The 11,206-nt window shown below is 39.0% G+C and overlaps 2 protein-coding genes across 2 annotated transcripts in view; both read right to left on the bottom strand.

Annotated features, from left to right (window-relative positions):
* Positions 1-2,719, bottom strand: part of LOC308370031 (zinc-binding protein A33-like) — a gene marked incomplete at both ends in the record, with an annotated part of 7,335 nt that extends 4,616 nt beyond the window's left edge. The window contains one exon of the mRNA XM_080844590.1: positions 2,663-2,719. Within this exon, the coding sequence (XP_080700716.1) occupies positions 2,663-2,719 (57 nt within the window). The remainder of the gene's footprint in view (positions 1-2,662) is intronic.
* A 2,840-nt stretch (positions 2,720-5,559) lies between these two features.
* rrp8 (ribosomal RNA processing 8) lies at positions 5,560-11,071 on the bottom strand. Its single transcript, XM_080844377.1, has 7 exons — positions 10,908-11,071; positions 8,984-9,251; positions 7,863-8,889; positions 7,484-7,613; positions 6,993-7,099; positions 6,219-6,315; positions 5,560-6,101 (listed from the first exon to the last, which is right to left on the bottom strand). The coding sequence occupies exons 1-7, from the start codon at positions 10,995-10,997 to the stop codon at positions 5,988-5,990; spliced, it is 1,833 nt and encodes a 610-aa protein (XP_080700503.1). The 5' UTR covers positions 10,998-11,071; the 3' UTR covers positions 5,560-5,987.
* Between the last annotated feature and the right edge of the window lie 135 nt (positions 11,072-11,206).

An 11,206-nucleotide genomic window follows, 5' to 3' on the forward strand; every position in this document is an offset into this window, starting at 1 on the left:
TGTGTCTGTGTGTGTGCATGTTCATGTGTATGAGACAGAGAGTGGACAGACAGATTCAGAGATACGTACATGTGTGTTGGCCAAAAATAAGTTGTTGAGAATCACCATTGTGTTCTCATTATTAGTTTCACTAGTTTGTTCATCTGGGTTTAGAACACTGATTATGAGCATGTTTGGCTCGGTAGTGACCCTTCATTTATCTGCTCACCACGTAGTGCTTTGAGAAGGATATACAGCCGCGGAAAAAATTAAGAGACCACTTCAAAATTATCAGTTTCTCTGGTTTTACTATTTATTGGTATGTGTTAAAGTAAAATGTACATTTTAGTTTTATTCTATAACCTACTGGCAACATTCCTACCAAATTTCAAATAAAAATATTGTCATTTAGATCATTTATTTGCAGAAAAATGACAATTGGTCAAAATAGCAAAAAAGATGCAGTGTCTTCAGATCTCGAATAATGCAAAGAAAACAAGCTCATATTCATTTTTAAACTACACAATAGTAATGCTTTAACTTAGGAAGAGTTCAGAAATCAATATTTGGTGGAATAACCTTGATTTAAAATCACAACTTTCATGTGTCTTGGCATGCTCTCCACCAGTCTTTCACATTGCCGTTGGGTGACTTTATGCTACTCCTGGCGCAAGAATTCAAGCAGCTCGGCTTCTTTTCATGGCTTGTGACCATCCATCTTCCTCTTGATCACATTTCAGAGTTTTTTTTATGGGATTCAGGTCTCGAAATTGGGCTGGCCATGACAGGGTCCTGATCTGGTGATACTCCATCCACACCTTTACTGGCCTGGCTGTGTGGCATGGAGCATTGCCCTGCTGGAAAAAACACTTCTCACAGTTGGGGAACATTGTCAGAGCAAAAGGAAGCAAGTTTTTCTTCCGGGACAACGTTGTACTTTGCCTGGCTGAGGTTTGTAAAAGACCATAAGGATTGAACCAAAGCCGACTGGAGGGTCTCCTAGTTCGTCTTCTCTGATGAGTCCAATTTCACAGTAGGTGCAAGACTCTGTGGCTTGTAGGCCTCTCCAGGTCTCCGTCTAACCATCAGACGACCATGTGTTGGGCAAAGCTGAAAATTGGACTCATCAGAGAAGACGAACTAGGAGACCTTCCAGTCTGCTTTGGTTCAATCCTTATGGTCTTTTACAAACCTCAGCCAGGCAAAGTACAACGTTGTCCCGGAAGAAAAACTTGCTTACTTTTGCTCAGACAATGTTCCCCAACTCTGAGAAGTGTTTTTTCCAGCAGGGCAATGCTCCATGCCACACAGCCAGGCCAGTAAAGGTGTGGATGGAGTATCACCAGATCAGGACCCTGTCATGGCCAGCCCAATTCCGAGACCTGAATCCCATAAAAAAAACTCTGAAGTGTGATCAAGAGGAAGATGGATGGTCACAAGCCATGAAAAGAAGCCGAGCTGCTTGAATTCTTGCGCCAGGAGTAGCATAAAGTCACCCAACGGCAATGTGAAAGACTGGTGGAGAGCATGCCAAGACACATGAAAGTTGTGATTTTAAATCAAGGTTATTCCACCAAATATTGATTTCTGAACTCTTCCTAAGTTAAAGCATTAGTATTGTGTAGTTTAAAAATGAATATGAGCTTGTTTTCTTTGCATTATTCGAGATCTGAAGACACTGCATCTTTTTTGCTATTTTGACCAATTGTCATTTTTCTGCAAATAAATGATCTAAATGACAATATTTTTATTTGAAATTTAGTAGGAATGTTGCCAGTAGGTTATAGAATAAAACTAAAATGTACATTTTACTTTAACACATACCAATAAATAGTAAAACCAGAGAAACTGATAATTTTGAAGTGGTCTCTTAATTTTTTCCGCGGCTGTATATAAATCTATATATTTGTTAAGAATATTATTAAAACATAATAATGATTCTCCAATGTATGTCAAGGGAATCCAAATAATGCATGAAACTGTTTTGAGTTTTGCTTTGCACTTTTTGTTAAATGTTAAACATAACATTCTGGCCTTAAATTGTAATATGACTCGTACATGTGTTCTTTGCCAGCCTTCTGTGTGCTGCTTCATTTTAAAAAGATGGGAATGTATTGTGTATACCTATAATGAAAGTTGGTTACTGTCATATTTTCCTTCTTGGCAGCAGAGTAACATTTATTTGATTTTAAACACTATGTAAATATTATGTAATTTCATTATTGTTATATGCCCAACACTAATGTTAAAACATTTATACATTCGTTATTAAGTGCTTATGAATTGTTTAACTAGCTACATTTTGAATGAGGTATTACCAATTACTGTACAGTGCAAAAGCCAAACACAGTCTAAAATGGTCACAATGAAATAATGTATTCAGTTCATTTTGATACCTTGATCAAGGTGATTTCAACAGCATTCAAGACAGTATAATAACTGTAATTGTAAGATGTGTTTTATACAGTAGATACAGACTTATTGAGAGGAGGTCATCTAAGGTTCAACAGTAAAGAAGGAAGACAAAAGAGACATGATGACATCTAGTGGTTAAGGATGAACACTGTAACCACACACGACTATCAACTGAGGTGGGTTTCCGGGTGAAGTTTTACCAAGAAAATCCCTATGCTTGTCCAACATCATTGAAAAAATGAAAACGATTGAAAACCGTGAATCTCACCTTAAGGTTCTTTAGATGCAGGTTAAGAGGAGGTTCTGAAAAAGACTTGGACGCCATTTTCTCTGGTAGTTGCGTTATGCTTGAGAGTCTGCTTTCATTTGTGTGTAAAATCGTCTCAGCCTAAACTAGGAAAATAAACTGAAATTAAACAAGACAAGCCTCCAAGATTATATTCCAGTCTGTTGATGATCGTCAAATGGATGCGTCAAATGGAACTTGTAGATCACGTCATCATTAAATTGAGGCGTTTCTGAGGGGGGAGCTTAGATAAAGTCATTAAAGCTTCTGGATGGGAAATGCTGCCGCTGTTTCCTTGTGAGTACTGGTAGTGTAGTTAGTTAACCCTTTCTCTACATTCACATATAGTTTAAATGGGCAAAACTGACCTCCCTCATTTACTGACTAAATTGTGTATTTTACATAGACAGCCTAAAGTCTTAAGTAAAGAAAGAAAATATGCCTAATGCCATTCATTCTTGTTAATAAACACAACGCAGAGAAGAAGGCGAAATACACTTCTGCATCCTTCTCTGTCCTCGAAAAAAAATGGGCGGTCGGATTCAGAAGGACTTGTAGGAGGGCTGTGGGTGCTGAAAGTAATTTACCGCCAGACCACTATAGGATCCGCACCATTATTCAATACTGTTTTAACATTAGATGGTAGATTGGATACCAGCCTGAACCCCGCCCACAACATTTTTGGTCGGGAAACATTAGTTTTAATAATATATAGAGCATACATAGGAAGGGGTCTGTGTCTGAGCTTTCCACAGGCCTTCAAAATATCCTGCAACAGAGCGTAGAGTAAGATTTTCGAGCAAATTCAAGCACCTCCAATACTATGATATATGGCCTATTATAGGCTACCCAAGCCACACCCTAGTCCATATTCCTAAGTAATGGTATCATATTTTAAGCCTAGAAAGTGTGAAGGAGCTATCTTAAATACATTTCTAGTTATAGCAATTTGAAAATGGCTCTTCAAAAAGCGTCTGTAAATGCATGACATAGTTGCTTAAACATCTTTTTGTGACAAAACAGTAGAATAATGTGACTACTACTGTACACAACCAATAGAACAGCAATTTTAACTGTTCGTGAAAATTAAAGTATACTGATAGATTATCATTATATTATAATACTATAAAAGATGAAGTATAAAGTCTTGTGTACATATATTTGTCTTTATAGTTTCAAAGTTTACCTGCAATGCTTGACACATGCGGCAACCAAAACTACTCCAAATAGTCCTGACTATCAGTTTGACTGCGCTTGGCTACTGAAATAGGCAATAAAATAACAACAGGTGGCGCCAACTGGTAATCAGTATCTCTGACTAATATGCAACTAGAGGTTATGTAAAGGGAGGATTTTTTTTGAAAGATGGCCTGTAATGCAACTCTAATCGCTCTTTTCCTTGAAAAACTCACTAGAAGAGAAGGGACAGAACTGCCCTGCCCTGAGGTAAAATCAGCTTTGACCCTAACTACAAGTCAGCACAGGACCAATTCCCAACAACATAGTTATATTGCAAAACTGTGACCACAGATGTTTTTATTCATATCTTTGACTACTGTCTGCTTCAAGTGTTATCAAAGACTTAAAATGTGTGTCCTCACATCTGGATTAGTAGCCAGGTCTGGAAAAGGTCTTGGATATCCAAAGAGGGAGGAAGGAGATAACACAGCACTCTTGTGTTTTCGATTAAGATTTATAAGAAAGTACATTACTGCAAATCTGAGCTGGCCTAACAATCATTTACTTATCTCTAAGTATTCAGTGAAAAAAAAAAATCCTAGTATACATCCATTTCTAGTTTTTCCCAGGAATGTAGATTCAATTATTTCTTCTTTGTGGTCACAGGGTTAGGGTCTCTTTTGACAGAAGACACTAATTTATGTCTGCATGAGGTCATGATCAATGGTGATTAATGGCTATGCTTTGAACCCTCACAATCCACAAGGAAAGTGTAGGAAACGCAGCACTGTGCGTTGTAAATCCCGCTACAGTATACTAATGCTATAAATGTGCCACGGTCCCTTTTGCTGTAACTAATGTATCTTTAAAATAATTTAGTATTTTAGCTACAGCAGCCCCTATGACCTAAAGTGAACCCTCACTTATGTCAGCAGCTCATAACTAATCGGAATAAGCCATAGGCTAGGCCTGCCATGCAGCAGGTGGTTCTGGCAGTGAAATACTGCTGTGATCTTAAGGCACAGATCTTAGAGGTCTTCTCTGTGACAGTCCTGAGAACAGGAGTTAAGATGGTTTTGGCTGTGGTGATTTACTAAGAAAACACAAGGCCTTCAAGCACATTTGGTTGCAAGGATACAGAGAAAAGCTATATGGAGTGTTAATGTTGAGTATGTGGTTGGTATTTCCTGCCCTTGTCTCTCAGGCACTGCAGGGGATTGCCCATCATTGGTGGTCTCTGCTGCCAGTAGCACTGTGCCATCTGCTGGCCACTCTGGGTACTGCTCTTATGCCAAACCAGTGCCCACTGGCCTTTTAAGAGGAAGGCAGAGGTTGAAAACTGGACAATTGGGAGAGGACATGCTGCTAATTCTACACCCAATGCTACATATTCCTCTGGAGATAAGTTGTAGAAAGGGGTCACACATTAACTGTAGACATGAGATAAATGAACCCTTTGAACTTTTCTAGATGTGCTAATCTGATTTGTCTGTGAAAGAAACTGCTCTAAAGCTCCATCACGATAACAAGAAAAAACGGAGATCACTGTGAAAGAACAAAGAGGCTATTATATAAGGAAATGAATCACGAAGTTGGCACTTTCATCCACCATAACCTCAATTATCTACATTCCATAGAAAGGAAGGTAGAACAAGGTAGCATATTTATTAAATGGTAGACTATTCTCCAAAAATGTCCAAAACCAAAATGAATTGAGATGATTATTTCACATACCGGTATTTATATCACAAAACCACAAACATTAAAAACAAAATTAATGTTAATAAAAAAAAGACATTATTTTCTTACATACATAAAAAAAAAACATTCGAGTGACATTCGAATGAAGACGAAAAATGAGATCCAGATGAACGGTGCTGAATCCCTTGATTTGATTTGACCAGGCAGTGCTCCTGGTGCACAACTTACATACTGTTCAGTCTATTCCCTGGAATTTAATTTAGAATGAAAGATCACACAGGTGTATTCACTACACCATGATCAATTCACCCTCAGCTGTACTATGTAAAAAAATAAATAAGACCCGCTGGAGTTTGCATGTGACCATATACATTGCTGATTTCTTTTCCTTCTCCTTTTTTCTCTCTCCTGTTATTGAATCCCCTTCTCATCGTTTCTTGTACATGCAGGGTTTTAGTGTCAGTCCTGCTTTTTTAACATTCCCAGGCGGATCACCAACTTTCACAAACTCAAAGAGGAAGAAATAGTTGTTGTTTGTATCCTGAGGGACAAAATGTTTGGGAAAAGTTCTTTATTAAAATCACTGGTAATAATATAAATAAATAAGATGCATCAATAAAATGCAACTCAAACTGAGTGCTTTTAATGGTAATCTCACCTTTGACGTTAACTTAAATCCAAGACTTGATAGTGCACTTCCAAAGGCACGCACATTCTCAAACCGACTTGCCACCTCAGCAATCTTCAGCACTCCACTGAAAACAAACCGACAAAAAAACAAACCTGTTTAGAATGATGGTTAGCTGTTTTATACAAGAAGTTATTTGAAAGCTAGTGAGCTCCGGCAGTCCTTGGGATACCTTTTCTGACGCAAATGCGCAAGTATTATAATGTTTTTTGTTTTGTTGCACAAAGTGATTTGCAACAGACAGGATGAATACTAGAAAAAATGCCTCCTGTGCTATGTATAAACATTCTGTGTAAGCAGTGGGATGCAGTTTCCTTTAAAAGTACAGCGTGTACTTTTAAGTGCCATCTATTAGAAGAACTGGAATAAAGTATTCATAATTATGTTTTCATTGGTGTGTATTAGTGACTATGAATCATTGTGTTTTTGTTAGCGTAGAATAAGCCCTTCGAATCTACTCTTCTTCAACGGAGTTCGGCGTGTAACTCTGACATGTTTCTACAGAAGCCCAGAATGGACAAACCTAAACACTGTCTTGAGATGGGGCTTTCCGCATTGTTATGGCATTTGACGGCTTCTCGCCCACGCTTGTAAGGGGAAGGGTATTCAGCTGGTTGAGATTCACATTGACTCACCACTAGATGCCACTTAAAACTACACTCTTCACCTTTAATCAACCAGTAACTTAACCTTTGCTTTTCTGCACTCAACATTCAGCTAAGATTCAGTTTGTATTTGTCTTACCCCATAACCAGTACTCTGTTGGCCTCTGCGAGAAAGTCATTTAGGTTCGTCCCCATAAGTGAGAGACAGAACACCGCAATATCCACAGTACCATTACCAAGAGGAACCTACAGACATGAGGAGAAATGATTAACTAACAGTATATATACACAGTACCAGTCAAAGGTTTGGACACACCATTCATTTTTTTGAGAAGTGTTTTCTTAACTTTTAATATTTTCTACACTGTAGATTAATTCCGAAGACATTTAAACTACGAAAGACGACATATGGAATGATGTACTAAATGAAACAAGTGTTATCTACCATGTAGAAAATGATAAAAGTAAAGGAAAAACTTTTCAAAAAATGAGAAGGTGTGTCCAAACTTTTGACTTGTACTGTATATATATATATATATATATCGTACAGTTACCATTTGAACAATCATATCAAATTAAATGTAACTGAATGAATACATATTTTATATGTTATCATATTAAATTACTCACTTTCGCCATGTCACACACTGTCACAAGGTCACACGTGGGTGCCAGATCAAAGCTATGGACTTTGTTTTTCACACTGCGTGCTATTTTGCAGTCACCACAGCCAAAGTCAGCCACTACCAGAGTACTCGGCCTGCAATTAAAGAGCAAAGCATGTCATACATTTTCTAACCAAATTTGAGCTTGAACAAAGGTGACGAACTACAATTCATCATTCTACAAAATTGCTTCATTCCTTTCTACAATATTTCAAAGAAAGAAAAAAGAAAATCAAACTACAAAATTAAAAAATCACAATCGCTCACTAGAACAACTAGCTGTCCAAAAAGTAGAACATTGTTTTCATCATTGTTTTCTCCATTACAGTCAACATTGCACTTACTTTTGACAAATGAAGGAAATGATTGCATCCACCGGATTTTCAGGCCAATACTGAACTTGTGTGGTGAAGCCAAGATGGTAGACTTCAAAAGCCTTTGGATCCTGCTGAAACATCCGTTTGGCCTCGCTGCTTGAAGTAGTGTACAGAACCTCGTTGATGTAGCGGAACCTGGCAGCCTCCAGGCGCTTCTCCATTTTAGACCGCAAAGCAGCAGAGCGATCAAGAGTCTGCCCTTCATCATTCTTCATCACCTCCTCTTCCTCATCTCCGGTGTCCTTCTCTGTAGTCTCCTCTCTGTCCCCTGCAGACTCGGCGGCTTTGCCCTTGGAAAGCTGACTATTCAACATCTGCCTCAGTTTATCAGCTCGCATTTGTTTCTCCTTCAGCTTCCTCTTGTCAGACGGCTTCAGAGGTTCTGTCTTCTCTGATGGCTTACTTAGATTGGGATCTAAATCATCTTTTGTAATGTTGCTGGTGTCAGGCAAGCTCTCCACGAATAAGACTTCATCTGGTTTAGACGGAGAAATAGGCTTAGCGCTACTATCTTTCTTTGTGACCTGTTTTGGTCCTTTTTCCTTTGCCTTCTTGGACTTCGTAGGCTTAACATTAATTACATTACGAGGTTCAACTTTTTTTTGCTTGCTAGATGTGTCATTTTGGTCAGGTCTTTTCTCCTGGCTTGGGCAGTCCTGTGCTGTATCTGCTTTTGACTCCTGGGGGGTCTTCTCCTGATATTTATTCTTGCACTTCTTAGGCTTAACATTAATTACATTACGAGGTTCAACTTCTTTTTGCTTGCTAGATGTGTAATTTTGGTCAGGTCCATTCTCCTGGCTTGGGCAGTCCGGTGCTGTATCTGCTTTTGACTCCTGGGGCTTCTTCTCCTGGTATTTATTCTTGCACTTCCTCTTGTTCTTCATTCTGGTCCTCCACTGCTTGCGACTGAGAGCCTTCTCAATACTGTTTCTGGTTCCTTCATCCACTTGTTTAGTTGCCACTGATTCTGCACTGTTTACGTTTTTGGAAGCTATTAAATTGGGAGACATCAAGCATAAGAAATTGTCAAGTTATACTTTCTAAACACTTCAACAAATAGGCCACGCAGACCGTCAGACACTCACCTTTAGCCTGAGGGCTTATCTTTTGCTTTTTGATAACTTGGGGAACGTCATCACCATCCTGATTGTCTCCTCCTTCAGAAGGGATTTTAGCCAGTGCACCTCTTTTACGTTTTTTGATTCTTTTTTTCTTTTTCTTGGGATGTGATGGTGCGTCCCCCTCAGCTTCACTCTCACTGCCTTTAGGAGCAGAGCAAGTGGTCCATTCCGGTACTGTTCCAAGAGTTTGGAGAGTTCTCAACAAACTCTTCTTGCCGGTCCTTGGTGTTACCTATCGAAAGGAAAGTGCAAGGTACTTTGTTGAAACAATCCATATTAAACCGCTCCAATGAACAATTAGTGGGAAATACAACCCCAAATCAGAAAAAGATGGGACGGTATGTTAAATTAACAGTGTTTTTTCAATTCTCTTTGACCTGTATTACATTGAAAACAAAACAACAGCACGTCATTTGATGTTTTACGTCATGAATTGTATTGTTTTTCAATAAAAATAAACACTTAATTTCGATTCTTGCAACATATTTCCAAAAAAAGTTGGGACGGTAAAGCATTTACCACCTCGTAATGTTGCCATTCCTTTTCACAACACTAAAGATGTTTAGGGCCTTTAAACAGCAAGTGATGAAGCTTTCCAAGTGTAGCTTTGTCCCATTCTTCCCGCAAACAAGTCTTAAGGTGTGCAAAGGTACAGGGTCTTCATTAGTCGCATTTTGCATTTCAAAATGTGCCACACATTCTCTATTGGGGACTGTCAGAGCAGACCAGTCCAGCACCCACACACTCTTCCTCAGCCATGCCTTTGAAATGTGAGCAGAATGTGGGTTTGCCTTGTCTTGCAATATGCATGGGCGTCCCTGGAAAGAATTCCGCCTTGAAGGCAGCATATGCTGCTCCAAAATCTCTATGTACTTTTCGGCAATAATGGTGCCATCACAGAAGTGTAAGTTACCTTTTCCAAGGGCACTGACACAACCCCATACCATGACAGACCCTGGCTTTTGGACTTGTTGCTGGTAACAGTCTGATTAGTCCTTTTCTTGTTTGGTCCGGAACACATGGCATCCATTTCTTCCATAAAAGACCTTAAATACTGATTTGTCTGACCACAATATACGTTTCCACTGTGTGATGGTCCATCCCAGATGCCTCCGAGCACAGAGAAGTGGGCGGCGCTCTGGACATGGTTAACATAAGGCTTCTTTTTGGCACACTAAAGTTTCCAATGGCATTTGTGGATGTAACTATGTATTGTAGTGTTTGACAATGGCATGCCAAAGAAATCCTGGGCCTATGTGGTTATATCGCTTATAGATGAATGACAGTTCTTGATGCAGTGCAGTCTGAGAGTTTGGAGATCACGATTATTCAGCTTAGGCTTGTGCCCTTACCCTTAACGCAATGAAATTCTTCCAGATTCTTTTAATCTTATAGGCCTAATTATGTTATCCAACGTGGAGGGCGGAATATCCAAATCCCTTCCTATCTTTCTTTGAGAAACATCGTTTTTAAACATTTCGATAATTTGCTCATGCATGTGTTGGTAAACTGGCAATCCTTAGCCCATCTTTGCTCCTAAAGGACACTAGGCCTTTCCTGGATGCTGCTTTTGTACCTAATCATGATTGCAAGTACTTGTTGACATCACTAGTTTCAAATAACACCATTATTTAATCATTCTACTTCATTACTACCCCTAAATTGCCCCGTGTGTTGCAGGCCTGAATGGCAGGAATGGATGTATATTTGCAAATCAAATGAAGTTGACCAGACAAAACATGAAATATCTTGTTACTGTCTGCAAAGTCAATGCAAATGTATCAACCACTGCTTTCTTTTCTATTTGCAATTTCCATAGCGCCCCAGCTTTTTCTGACTTGGGGTTGTACTTTACAATTACATGGACATCCATATTTCAGTAACTCACCTTTTCTTGGATTGACTCCGAAACTGTAATGCCACACTGGGTCGAAGGCTCAGCCGAAGCAGTATCATTCCATTCCTCTTCAGCAAACATAGTTGGTCAACGCAATACAGCATCAAAACATCACATTAGCTTGATAAAAAGCGAGCAAATACTCTTAGCTAACTGACAGTTATGTCCTTATTAGAAACGTATTTGTGAAACCACATGTGCAGTGATCCTAGCCTCTGAATGATGAATTTGGACGCATAACAATGACGTATGTTGAATCGCTAAGATTTATGGGATTGTAGTTGTTTTCC

Source organism: Sprattus sprattus, assembly GCF_963457725.1.
Source record: "Sprattus sprattus genome assembly, chromosome: 9".
NCBI lineage: Eukaryota > Metazoa > Chordata > Actinopteri > Clupeiformes > Clupeidae > Sprattus > Sprattus sprattus.